Raw genomic sequence first — 14065 nt, 5'->3', positions numbered from 1 at the left:
TATATTTCAAAAGCCAGCAAAGGACTTTACCTGCCACCTCCCACGTTTCACAATCCCTTTGAGGATTTGAACAAAACTCTTGTTATATGTATTGTGGATAGCTCTGGGTTGTGCTGCATTGCTTGCACAATTCATGTGTCACCCAGGGTTATCAAGTTGCTTAGGAATACTCAAAAAGAGGAATGCCGTTGGCTACATCCTCTTGCAATGGTAGTCATTGTCCCATCTGCAAACTATTGTGAAAACCCCACCTGCTATAGCTCTGTTCCTTTCTTTCTTTGCATGCACATTACCATGGACCGGGCCTGCCTATCAAATCAAAAAATTAGTCTTATGCTAACAAGAGGAAGAGCTGGCTCTACAATATTCAGATCAGTGAAACATGCCAAGCATGGATATGAATAATAAGGAGCAGCTGAGAGTGGTACCCTGGCTTGTTTCATAAAGGGATGCTAAAAGCCCTCACAGGTGATAAGAGACACAGGTTCCACTGAAACTTATACTTTCAACCTTCGTACACCAGCAAACCTCAGGTGAAGTAGCACTAAGGAAATGAAACTACGAAACACTAATACCACGGAGAAAGAATTGGGATTCAAATGTTAACAAAATAAAAATAAGCATGGCTGCACATGGCAGAAATAGCACAGGAACATGCACAGTGAATAGCAATGGCCATGCCACAAGTACTCTTTTCTAGAAGATATCCTATTTCGCACAGCACAGTCCTAGTTCTGCTATCCTTTTTTCTAGTATCAAACCGCAGCTTCTACCAAAAAAAGTTCCAATTTTTCTTGCTCAAAAAACTTAACGTGCCAATTTAGCTCAATGGGTTTGAATTCCAATATCCTATTGCCGGCTGGGCAAAAAGAACATCTCTTTTTTTTTCTTTCATGCCCACAGCTTCCTCCCAAGCACCAAACAAATATAACTTCAAGTCACATGTCTGCAATGCAGAGCAGTTCGCTGGGCTTTGTATTCTTTACGGTCTCCCCTCTTGCTGAGCGTGCAATTCATCTAACTTCAATGTGTTGGCTCACTGTGAATCCAGCTGACATGAATGGGGGTTTCTGCTTATGCAGAGGCTCAGTTTATTGTGAGCCAAGGAATCCACTGCAAATTCCACCTCACAGATTCTGGCAACGTTTTTCCATAGCAACAGTAAGTGCAGTCTGCAACAAAACACCTGTATCCCACTACTTATTCTACCACAAGAGACTTAAACAACATTAATAGGATCTCAGCACAACAAAACCGGGTAAGTGGAAATAGGGCACCGGCATTGCTTAATTAGCAGACCCCATGGAATGAATCTATGGGCCGGTCTAGGTTTCTCACTATGCACATCCTGCATCAGTTTTACAGTATTCTGTTCTCCACTGTAGGATGAGCAAATACCAAAGTGTATTAGAGGACTTTTCACCTGCAAGTCTTCTTATCTTGCTTGGGCCAGGCAAGGGTGTACATGCTGGTATATTTCGTAACATGCATAATGAGAACTTCACTTTTCTCACAAGATTACATACTTTTTCTTTCCTTTTCCTCCTCATTTTTAGTAACAGGTAAATAATGGATATAAGCTGGATGAAGTGTGGGTGATGTAGAATTTTCGGAGGGGTGCAATTTAGATTTAGGCCCTAATTATTAGGGGGGAAATAATTTGAGTTATACACGTGACTGTGCAAGACCATGTGTACATACGGTTGCCAACTTTTTTCCTACTATCCTTATTCCTGTGCCTAGCAGCAGCTAGACATATCAAAATTAAGTATGTTGTTTCCACACCAGGAGAAGCTTCACTTTCTAGATTCATATGTGCCAAGCGGCTGTGAGAGGCACAGAAGCAGGGCTAGTAAAGTATCTGGTAACCCATTTGTCTTTGCTTACCAAGAATTCCCAGATTTGACAAGAGCCAAAGCTTTTAATAGCTGCATGTCAGGGAATGGGTTGTGCAGGTCCAGAATTTCCCATGATAATGAGAGATGCTGCACTTGCCAAATTCTCTTGTATGTAACCATTAAAGACAGAGGAGCTCTAGCCTACGTTGAATCTGGCTGACCTAGAAAAGAAACCAACATTGCCTTTAAATTGTTCCATCATGTTCCCCCGACAGTGGCAACCCATTCAGCAAGGAATCTGGGTGACCCACCACTCAGAAACCAATAATTCAAAGTATCAATATAAGCAATTATTCAAATAATTAATGGAAGTGCCTCCACCAAATCAATGGCATGATCAATATTCATTCTCTTTCGTTAGTGTGAACATTAAAACCTACTTATTTACACTGCTACACTTGGGCAGGCACGTTCTTGGTTTTGAGAACTGTCAGACTCTAGCTCTGTACTTTTGCTTAATACTGTAGCTCAACCAATACAACTATTCAGATCTTTAAATGGTTAAGAACAATTTGGCTTACACCAATAATCTATCTAGCACACGAATTTGCCTCTAAGTTTGCCTTAGGCCAAATTTAGCCATCACTGGAAAAAAGAAGAAAAAAAACAAATAGGCACTCCCTACTCACACACATCCTCTAAGCATCATCTAGACATATAGTGGCCAAGTGGTTACTCTTAATCTTAGGAGTCTAAAGAATTGTCTTCATTGTAGACATGGAGAACACACATAGGTAAAGCAAAGCCACAGGTGGGATTAGAGAATAGTAGCGAAAAGATCTTGCCACAATGCAAAATATAAGGGTCCCTGTTCTCAGCCTTCTTCTCCCTGGGCAAATATTTCCAATCACCTGTCCATCCCATTGTTCAAAAGCTCAATCACAATTGCAACATGAGATTCCATCCGCTTCCTTCACATGTGCTTCCTTGGTGCTATATAATACACTTAGAATTTGCAGTCCACATACCTAACCGTTAGAATGACCGTGAACAAGCTACAAAAAAAAAGAGGGCCATAAAGTCATGATTGTCCACATGACTGGCCCACTAATCCTAAAGCTCGCAATTAGGTAAGATGAGAGGAAAGGAAGGTGTGAGTTCCAAAGACCCTCGCACCATTGTCTAATTCTAAACATGGACCTCTTGCTGCCCAGCAGAAGACTTTCCTCTTAATTTCTTTCTGATGCTTGACAGCCCAATTGTCTATGTTTACTCTGACGTCATTCCTACAGAGTTCAGAGGGACTTATTTCTAAGTAAGTGTGCATAGGATTGCAGCAGAAAACTTCCTTGATTGTTCCCTGCACCTCCTAACCCAACTCTAGTGGGGATTCTTGGACAATCACTTAACTGCCACCAATTAGGCTACCTTTGCTGGCAGGAAGCCCTAGGTGAAAAGTGGCTTGCTTGATCCTTCTACAGCTATCGAAGAAATGAGCTTACGTCATGCTGAGCAGGGGCAGGAAGAGTAGGTGCGTACACTTTCCCAGTTTCACAGCAAGAGGCTCTTGGCCTCCAAGACTTAGTCCCTGTGGCCCATAGCCACAAAGGTGACTTAATCTACCCCAAGCTACCAACCAAAGGCAGAGTTTGGGCAGTGAGAGATGCTGAGCAGGTGTTGGGGGTCTCTTTTGTGAATGAATGTGAAGAGGTGGGGAAGAGAGGCCATCAAGAGGAAAGGGAGTTTCCTTAATAACGAACTCCCTGGCATTATCCACATTGTGCCGCTCTCTCGGAAAAGGTCAGCCGCCTGCCATGCAGGTGCAGGCAGCAGAGGACAGTGACTCGTGCCTTGGCTTCCTCTAGGACCTAACAGAGCTGAGGTTGGGAGCTGCTACAGCTATACAGCCTTTGATGCAGTTCATACCGGCTGTACACGTGGCCAATAAAAAAAACAACAGCACCCTTCTGTCCCTCTCCGCTAAGGCTTGGTCCATTCGGAGAATCGCCTCCCTCCCCCTCGGCTTAGCTTGTTAAGGGCTGCCGGCAGAGTCAGTTCCTGAAGCTACAGCTATCAGGAGTGGTTTCCTCATAGAGTTTGTTGCCAATCGGCTCCTTCTCTTCTGAGAGGGAGGGAGAGAAAATGGCAAGCGCAAGCTTAGCTGACCAGCCCTCCTCCTCCTAGGCTGATGAAAATTAGGAGCAGATCCCCAAAGGGAGTGCTGCCCCTTTCCCTTTCAAATTAATACATTTTCTGCTCAAAGAGGAAAAAACTAGGAGGAGGAGCGAGAATCACTTAAAACGAGGCCCCCATTGCTCCCTCTGGCTGTGTAGGGAGTCAGTTTCCAAGACCTGGAAGAGAATGAGACTTAGTAGGGTCAACCCTTCTCCTCCTTAGCTCTTTTAATCCAATGGCCATGACTGTCCCAGCCAGCCCCATTAAGCAGGGACTCCCTCACTCCCCATAAAAAAAGCCATGGCGGGGGCGGGGGGGGGCACAGGCACAACGACGCCACTGTCGGCAGCCCTTGACAAGAGGTCAGGGGTTGGGGATGCTTGGAAAATGGGAGCGCCAATGAGAATTCAGTCCTCCAAAAAACTTGCCGTGAGACCTCTTTATATCTCTAAGGCTATGCTACCCTTCACATAAGAACCCGTCAGGCTGGTCGCGGCCAAAGGCCCACCGGGAAATCACCAGCAGCGGGCTAAGCATGAGAGGAGGCCAGAAAGCAAAACGGCCCCGACACACACAGAAGGGATCACCCGCTATCCAAAAAGAAGAACCAAATAAATAAAGAGTCTGAATAATTATCATCGTCATTATCATCGTCATAATCCACAACCACAGCTAGAGGAGGAAATTAATGGTCAGCCCGGGAGCTCAGGAAGAACACCCTCCGCAAGAACAAGCAGTAACACAGGTCACAGACTTCCAAGCGCAAACACGACCACTGGAGAAGAAGGCCCATGCTTTGGCAGAGAATGCAAATACTGTAAAAGATTTTTGTGGGTTTTGTGTGTGGGTGGGTGTGCGCGTGTGTGTGTGTTTTGTTTTGTTTTGTTATATATATATATATATTTCACCTAACAAACTAACACCGTTCAACACTGGGGTCGACACAGGGAGGTGGAGCCTTTTTATTGTGTCTTGTTTGAAGTTGAGACATTTTCATTGCAACACCTGGTCACCTGAACAGCCGGATGGACAGACACAAAGAAATGGAGTTGATAAAAGGGACGGGAGGCGCAGTGCGGCCACGCTGCGGTTTTGACGGCTGGGTTTGCTCATTGTTTGGTTGTTCTGAATGTTATTTTTTTAGAATCGAGTCTGGTTGGGTTGTTGTTGTTTTGTGTGTGTGTGTGTGTGTGTGTGTGTGGTTTTTTTGTGTGGGTTTTTTTTGGTTTTTTTCCCCTTTTTTCTTTTTCATTTTTTTTTCATTTTTTTTGCAAACACAGGCACTGGAAATGAAACAGGGGAGGATGGGGAAAGGGGGACACAAGCATGCGGACACGTGCTTTGTCACCGCTGCTCCCTGCTAGCGGCTCAGCTCAAATCACCGTCTCCTTCGGGATGAAACCAGAACAGCCGGCATTAGTTCTGAAAGACACAAGCAGGGAGGGAAGATGCTGTGAGTGATCACCTTGGGCCCCGCCCTGGGCCTTTTCCTATTGGCCAACAAGAGGAGGAGGGCGTAGAAGCCATCATTTTTGTACACTACCCAGACAAAAATGAAAGATTTAATGTCCTGCTATCTACTCTGTTGCCGGGGAGCTTTCAGAAAACCACTTTTCATGATCACTTGGTGCCCATGTAGAAGCAATGAAATTGAATCGGTTGTCCACGTTTTACTCTGTTGTTGTTTGTATACAAAGATTAGAGAGGAGTTATTACTTGACACCAGTTTAGAAATTAATGCACCTCTTCATTGCATCCCAATTATAAAAACTTAAGAAATAAAATAAAAAAATTAGGAGGGGGCAGGGAGCTTGGTGGATGTCAAGAGGGAGTTGGCGATCCCAAAGTTGCCTGTTGTGTCAATTATGAAACCTCTTCTCCCTTCTTAAGGCAGGGCCGTGTACAGTGCTGATTGGCTGGCCCTTATGAAAATCAGAGCCCCTTCCCTCCCTGTGCCCACTTCCTGAAGCACTGTAACAGAAGGAAAAATAAGAGTGCCAAACCTACGTTTGAGCAGAATAACCATACAAGTCCCTGAAGAACTAAACTATCCTAGTTGGTTGACTGATGAACGCCAATTGACTTGAAAAACAAAAGCAAAGCAAACAGCCTGCTAGAAACGTGGAAGACGTTTGCCATCAACAGTCTGCCATCAACCCTGATTGTCCTTGGAGGTACAAGGGCCCTGTGAGGAGCTGCACTCAACCCACTGCAAAAAACCCACCCCACTCTGTACTCAGCCTCACTCTCTTCAACACACCCTCTTGTGCACACATTTCACTCCCCTTCTTCCAGTCTCATCTTCCCCCAGGAAGGGAGAGAAGCTGCCACACCCCAGGTGACTTGGCCAGGGGCCCAGCTCACACCCGGATCGTACCTTCACTGGAGTGGTGCCACTGGTGCTCCTGAGCAGTGGAAGTGGACGTTCTGCCACTTCCCGTCGCGGCGGTGCCAGACCCGGGTCTCCTCGGATTGGCAAGTGCGGGGACGGCCCTGCCCATCGATGTACTGCGTCAGGCGGATGTAGGCAATGCAGGCGGCATCTTCCCCAATGACATGCACGTGAGGGTTCAGGATGGTTGTGTGAATGGGCTTGTTGTTCTTAGATAATACTGGAATGGCAGGAACAGGAAAGTAAGAGTCAGTTCATGGGGAGGCAGACGATGCTAGGACAGGAGCACAGAGGTGAAGAAGAAGCTGAAAGGAACGTGGAGAGCCGCCACAGGCCAGCTCAGGCTATTTGCCGATCCAGTCCAGTATTGTTTACTCTAATTGGATGCTCTCCATGGGGTGTGGATGGTCATAAAACTGTACACCAGATGGGGCAAGGAAAAGGGACGTTACTTTTATCCCCCTTTCTTTTGGGGGGCTGGTAACGGTCAGGCATTGCTTGTTGATGTGGGACCTCCTGGCTTTGCCCTCGTTAGGAGACGAGGGTTTGTGTTCTACTCAACTGAGCTGGAAGGAGCTGCTGTGGGGAATTAAGCCTGTGTGTCCAGTAACAGGGCTGGTTCCAAGGGTAGGTATGGTCGGACACCTGCTGAGGGCCCATGTCCCAGCAGGGGCCCACTGACAAGAGCTCCCCTGGACTTAGTCCTCCTCTTCACCATGGCAACCTGCCTGTTCACCTGCCTCTCGCTCTGGCCCAGACAATGGTGGCGGTGAGAAGCAGGAGATGTCGCTGCCTCCTTGCTTCCTGGCTCCCTGGCCTTTCAAGCAAGCAAATGGTAGTGATTATAGGAAAGAGGATGAACAGCAAGAGCCGATGGCGACCATGTTGATGAGAAGGCCGGCTCACTGAGGGAGGGGGGCCTTGCCCAAGCGCCCTAAAAACCCAGAGCCCGCACTACCTGATACTGGGAGGAGATCCGTGTCAGGGAGGAAAGAAGGAAGGTAAATGGATTTTAGGTGTTAGAAAGAAGAAAGAGAGCTCTTTTCCCCTTCCACATTCACGAAGGATGCATCAATAGGCAACAGGTTTAGACCATCGGAAGTTAGGCGAAGCTAAAACAGCCCCAAAGACTCCATAATGACAGAAGCACTTCTCCCACGAGACGCAATGCCCAGGGAGGTGGTGAGATCTCCTTCCTTTAAAGTTTTCTAGAAACAATTGGACAAGCATCGGTCAAGGATGCTACTGACCGCCTAAGCACTGCCGCCTCACAACCTGGCCCCCGATTGGGGTTCTTCCAGTCTCTCAAGCCAGGAGGAGCCAAGCCGGCTTTGCATCTGACCTTCCATCCATGCGACAACCCAGCCTTTCCCAACCTGTTGTCCTCCAGATGTTTGGGACTTCAGTTCCCATCAGCCCAGCTAGCAGTACCAATGGTTAAGATAGGGAGCTGGAGTCCAAAAGGTCCAGAGGGCACGGATTCGGGAAGGCAGCTGTAGCACATTGTCTGGCCTGCTCCCCAGCCCGCTAGTATCGGCCCCTTCCTCGCCATATTCCAGGTATGCCAAACGTTAACTGAGGGGTGGGATGGACAACAGGACTTTGGAATGGGTCGGAACAATTTCCTCGGTTCCTACTTCAGCAGAAGGTTTAACATTCTAAATGGATCTGTCTAGTGCTTGGAAAACAGAATGGTGCCTTGACCCAGGTCAGACTATAGGTCCATTTCGCCCAGTATTGCCTAACCATTCCTAACTATGGTGGCTACATAACCACGATTTAAACATGCTCACTAACCATTTGCTGCAAAAGAGTTAGCGGTCTAACCATGGCTTAGCGTGTTGTCTGAACAGGCCCATTATCTCTTCCCTTTGAGTCATATCACCAATGTAAGAGTCCAAAATAGGGCAGTGGTGTTGTTAAACAGCGACTGGCCAATGTGCTCACATTACACCAATGCTTTATGTTCTCCACTGCCTTCCAGTCCATTTCTGGGCCTAATATGAAGTGCGGGTGTTACCTACTAAGACCTAAATGGTTTGGAGCCGGGTTACCAGAAGGATCATCTCCTTCCATGTATACCTGCCTGGACCCTAAGATCATCCTTATGGGAGGCATAATCACCCATCGGTCTCCCGTCCCCCACAGCCAATTCAATCTGGTTGTAGGGAAGAGCAAAGACGTGGAAACATTTTAAAAGGAAGTATCAGGCATTGTTCCTCAATCAGTGCTGCGTTGGGAATGGAAGCGGCTGCTGGGCGGTGTGTGTGTGAAAAGTTTCTGCCCATCCTATCTTAAATGCACCAAGATGTACTCACAGTTTTCAAAGTAAAATCTGTGGAAGTCCATCCCTTCGACAAGGTTGCCCAAGGCTTCAGGTTCGAATGAAGTTAGGCCTGGATCACAGATTTTTCTAGACAGGCAGAAAACACAAGAGATGGGAGATATGATTAATCTTTCTCCAGGGAGGGATGAAGAGGTCCTCCGTGAACTGTTCTAGCATCTGCCTTAAATTGATTTTCTAAAGAAGCCTCAACAGGGCTCAGGGAACCTGGTCTACTCTGACGGAATAAGATTTCTCCATCTGAGCAACAAGCTGATAAATATGATCCAACAAACTTATGCACTGCATTACTTTGAGAAACTAATTAAGGCTACAATCCTATATAGCTTTTCCTGGGACCAAGGTCCATTGAATTCAGTGGTACTTCTGAGCACACATGCATCGGATTGTGCTATAAGGATGTCTAATTGTAAAAGTGGTATCGTTGATCTGCTATTTACCCAGAGGATTGTGGTTCAACAACTCTGGAAGAAGTTCTCTGGAAGAAGAGATTTAAATTTGAGCCCTTAGAAATATTGTTCAGGTTGGGTCTGTTGAATTCCGATGAGTTTTTCAGATGGGGCAAGTCAGATTTACCAGAAATTGCAAAAAAGTCATATCCAAATTCAGTTAAAAGCCCCACACGAAGCATCAACAGAGGACTTTTACAAATAGAAAATGTCCTCCTATGCAGAGTGCCAACAGAGTGGCACAATGAGACGGGTATTAAGGCAACTGTGAGAGAGGTAAACATTGCTGCCTGGATTTAAAAATTAATACACTAGATTTGGAGTGGGAGGAGAGGAAATGCTTCCCAATGAAATAAATTCTTGGAATATTGTTGGTTGAGACAATTAGCCTAAGGTTGATACAGACCAAAGGACAAATTCCATTTTGCTTCCTTGTATGTGCAATTCAGCAGTGAGTTGTCCTATGAACTCTCTGAATGGATTTAAAGCAGCCTTCCCCAACCTGGTGCCCTCCAAATGTCTGGGACTTCAACTCCCATCAGCTTCAGCCAGCATAGCCAACAGTCAAGAATTCTGGGAGTTGTAGTCTAAAACAGCTGGACAGATCCAGGTTGAGGAAAGGTTATTTAAAGTAACAGTAAGTAGCATAGTGGCCAGACTAATTCTCTACTGATGAAGGTCACTGTATACAAAAGTAAATGTAAATACAACAAAAATTGGTTCTCAATGCAGTATTTCAATGAGATCTCACACCCAGCCTACTTACGCATAGGCCTCGAAGTCCCCATTGTTCACAGCTTCTATCAGCTGCTCCGTTATCTTGATGATTTCTTGCTTGCGAGCTGCAAGTGGAGCCACCAGGAGAAGGCAGAAAAACGAAGAGAAAAATGGGAGAGGGGAAACATACAAAGTGTCAATAGCAGCGGGAGACCCACATGCCCCGAAGCCTTAGCAGAACACCATTTGCCCCAGCATGCCCCCATTCCTTTGTTCCTAGGAGTTTACAGGAGCCTTTGGTGAGATCTTGTAAGGTAGTGCCAATGAGATGTAGTGCTTAGAGTGTTGGACCTAGAACCAGAGACCCAGGTTCAAATCCCCACTCAGTCATGAAACTCACTGGGTGAATATTGGGCCAGTCACTCCCAGCTTAACCTACCTCACAGGGTTGTTGTAAAGATTAAACGGGGGTGCACATGATGTATGCTGCTATGAACTCCTTGGAGAAAGGGTGGATCCGTCATCATACAGGTAAGCATGTTGGGAATTGGATAATCAGATATAGAAGTCTTCCCTAACTTTGTGATTTCCAGATGGGTTGGACTACAAGACCCACCATCCATACTAGCTGGGGGTGGGAGTTGTAATCCCATCATTCTGGAGCTCATCAGCTGAAAGGTTGATGTATAGGGCTTACACGGACATGATCAAGCATTGCTGGTAGGAGATACTGACTTTGTACAGACTCAGGTGCACAGGCATCCTTATTACGTACGCAGGTTGTAGACCAGCCACCACTTGGGAAGAGAAGTAAAGGACAGGTGTAGGGACTAGAAGTGGGGTCTGTTACTCTGTTGTTACAGATCTTAGGAAACCAGAAAATACTGGCAGCTTTCACCAGGGTAATATCAGATTCCTCACTTCCCCCAAACATGCTCCAGTGAAGGCATTTCTCTTCCTCTTTCCTGGGACTACTCCCAGTCCTCCTACGATGGTGTGGACTTGAAGCTCCAAGTATCTCTGAAACCAGCACACATGGGAGGTCTGGGTAGATGTTGGAATTCACAAGGCACCCAAGTGACCCAATTAGAACAGACGCTATGAATAATGCAGCATCCAAGTGGCAGAGATGGTGTCAGCAGCCTTACCAAGTTCATCTCCCTGAAGCAGGAGCCTTTGGAAACTTGTGCCCTCACGAGGCCCAGAGAATCCATTTCACGCTTGCCACACTTTGGCCAGAGTCCACAACCCTTCCCCACTCAGATCACAGTCTCTCGCTGATCGAACTATTTCCAATACATCTTGGATCCCAACCTCACATGCATCTTATAGTACCAGAAAATATACATGGCGACTAGCAGACCCAAGTTGTGCAGACCTGCCTTATCCTGTTACCATTTACACTCACTAAAGAGTGACTCCTAGGACTTTGTTCTCACCTAGGCTCGGCCGGTTATATTTCCTTTTATCTATCAATGACTACTATAGCCTTGATGACTATATGGAAGAGGGTCAGGGAAACTGCACTGCAGGCTGGATATGGCCTGTGGGAGGTGACCATCCAACCCCTGCCCTTATCCCAAATTGGAAATTAAGTATTTCCCCTCCTAATTGCAGCAGGGGATGTGTGATGTGTGTGTGTATTTGTATGTGCATCACTGTGTATACATGAGTGTGTGTGAATGGGATTTAGGCAATCACATTATGGCCACATGCCAATAGTGGTGCGGCCCCGCCATCTTTGGGGATATGGCCCCGTCCACTGCTGGCGGGTGGTCCCCAACATCCTTGCCCGGAACCAAATTGAAACAAAAACATGCTTGCCTGTAACCATGCTGAAAAAGGTTCCCCACCCGTGATACAGAACTTCCATGCCTCTGATAACAGTTTCTGGGGAGAAACAAGTTGCTGTTGGCTTTGTCCCCCTACGGTTGTGCTTCCCTAAGCATCTAGTTTGCCAATGTGGGAAAGAGAATGGTGGACTAGACGGATCAGCTCTTCTGATGTTCCTAAGGCTGCAATCCTATGCACACTTATGTGGGAGTAAGACCCATTGAACACCATGGGAATTTCTTTCTAGTAAACCTGGAGAGGATTGTGCTTTAACTCCGGAAAAAGAGATCCTTCAGTCCCTTTTCTGGAGCTACCCCTTTGGAGTCACAAAGGTGGACTTCAGTTACTTCTCCATCGTATAGTTCTTCTGACTTCCTCTTGGTCTCCCAGGTCTTCCCAACTTGCAGAAAAACTGATCCAGAAATGCTCACAGACCTGGGCTTTCTCTGATCAGTCCCCTACTACCTCTGTTTTCAGGTATAAATACTGTCAAGATCCTTCTTTCTCATTTACTTTTTAATTTTCAGACATAATCTGGCCTCTGATTAGGTCTCTGTCTCAATGCAAAATGTCAGATTACAAACCCGGTACAGATGCAAGCTGCCACTTTTGTCTGAGGTAGACCGTGGAGATTCTCCTGACTGGGCTTACGTCAAGCTCATGTTTCTTAAACTAACTGTGTGCATAAAGAAAGATGATATGCATGCAAATGAGCAAAAGAAAGGTAGTTCCAAATTACCCATTTGCTGTCTTTGAAAATTGGGCTACCTTGGGGTGATTCTGCATTTTCTAAACACTCTTAATTCTTAAGTATGCAATAGCTACTCAAGTGTCACAGAATTTGTTTCTCTTGGGAGACATGTACAACTAGCAGAACATCTGGTCCATGTTTATATGGGAGTGGATTGGATTATTTCAGAGAGTCCAAAAGCAGCCCTGTCTTGGGACAGATTTTAGTAATATCTGGACAAGGCTAAAGTGCAACCCCCATACCCTGCAACTCATGCTTGGTGGCTCCAATCTGGATCAGTGGGTTCCACATTTACACAGCAGTAAAAGGAAAAGTTGTGATCACCTACATGCTACGCATTTAACGTAGCTCCTAGTTTAGCTCTCAGGCCGCTTTTATGGGGTGCGGTTCTCACCACTTACCATGTAGGTGCCCCATGGGACAAATAGCAACTTGAAGCTATTTGTCCCATGGGGATCAATTTAAGACAGGAAGAGAGTGCAGAGGGAAAAAGTGAAACCCCTTTCCCCAGCACAGCAGCCCCGATCTGAATCATCCAACTCCCTCCCCGGCTGCATTTACCATTTTTAAAAATGCAGGAGGTCTAATCATGGAGCTCCCACCATCTCTTCTTGCTATACTCTCAGTGGGGAAAGGTTTCTGAGTCCTTCCACACTGTGGACTTTCAGCATAGCACTATAGAGTGGTATAGCTGTATGTATGACAGTTTACAAAGTAACTATGCTGTATAATTCTAAATGCTATGGGATGTGTCCCAGCCCTGGAAAAGTTCCATAGCTAATGAACAAATTTGCAGAGAACGAACGGTGATGGAAATCATACAAATTTTGAGGGAAGTTAGTGAAGAAACACAGCAAACCTGCTCCCCATTTTGTTGCAAATGTAATGGGCTACTTCCCTTTCAGCATCGCCAGTGCCCTACATTGCCTTTATTCCTACTCCCCTGTATCCTGTTCAAAGGTGCCTATATACAATGATGCTCTCCCCCTCCCCATAATAATACCCCATCATATCCTGCCCATTCGCGCCCTCAGTCAGACTAGAATGCTCAATCCACAAAGAAAAAAGTTGCAATCCTATGCACAACTTGCCTGGGAGTAAGCTCCATTCAACACAATGGGACTTACTTCCAAGTAAACATACATAGGGTTGCTCTGTGAAAAATCAGGGTTAGTCTCGCCTTTAACCAACCTGAATACATAGATAAAAGCATATAATGACAATTTAGGTAATCTTAAATTTGCAGTAAATTTTAGAGAAGCCAGTGATCACTGAAAGGAGGCACTACTGTGACTTCACCGTGTTGTATGTTTCTCCTTGAGGACAAATCGGTCTCCCAAGGAGAAAAAAACAAATGCCTTTTCTTTAACCTTCTACCCAACACCAATCCTTACCTGTGAGCTTTCCGGTCATGCCTGCTTCCACTTTGGATTGAGTGTTCTTTCTATGCCCTGCTCTAGCACTATTTCCCTGGCATCTCAGCTCATGTTTGCCAGTGTCTCCCTCCAGCTGCAAACGTGCCAAGCTGTTATCCATCCCTGTAAATGAACACTGCTGCCAGGGACT

General features: G+C 46.0%; 1 protein-coding gene across 12 annotated transcripts in view; it reads right to left on the bottom strand.

Moving 5' to 3' along the window:
- Positions 1-5240: 5240 nt before the first annotated feature.
- The window catches only part of CAMK2B (calcium/calmodulin dependent protein kinase II beta), a 202055-nt gene continuing 193230 nt past the window's right edge, over positions 5241-14065 (bottom strand). For 6 of the 12 annotated variants that reach the window (XM_063139573.1, XM_063139582.1, XM_063139581.1 and 3 more), the window contains 4 exons: positions 9965-10040; positions 8724-8818; positions 6391-6625; positions 5241-5435 (listed from right to left, as the gene is read on the bottom strand). In XM_063139573.1, the coding sequence (XP_062995643.1) occupies positions 6393-6625; positions 8724-8818; positions 9965-10040 (404 nt within the window). In that variant the 3' untranslated portion in view covers positions 5241-5435; positions 6391-6392. The remainder of the gene's footprint in view (positions 5436-6390; positions 6626-8723; positions 8819-9964; positions 10041-14065) is intronic. The other 6 variants (XM_063139575.1, XM_063139570.1, XM_063139572.1 and 3 more) reach the window with 1 other exon arrangement.

The sequence above is a fragment of the Elgaria multicarinata genome, chromosome 12 (assembly GCF_023053635.1).
Source record: "Elgaria multicarinata webbii isolate HBS135686 ecotype San Diego chromosome 12, rElgMul1.1.pri, whole genome shotgun sequence".
Taxonomy (NCBI): domain Eukaryota; kingdom Metazoa; phylum Chordata; class Lepidosauria; order Squamata; family Anguidae; genus Elgaria; species Elgaria multicarinata.
Note: the sequence above shows the minus strand (reverse complement) of the source record. Positions and strands in the feature narration are given on the sequence as shown.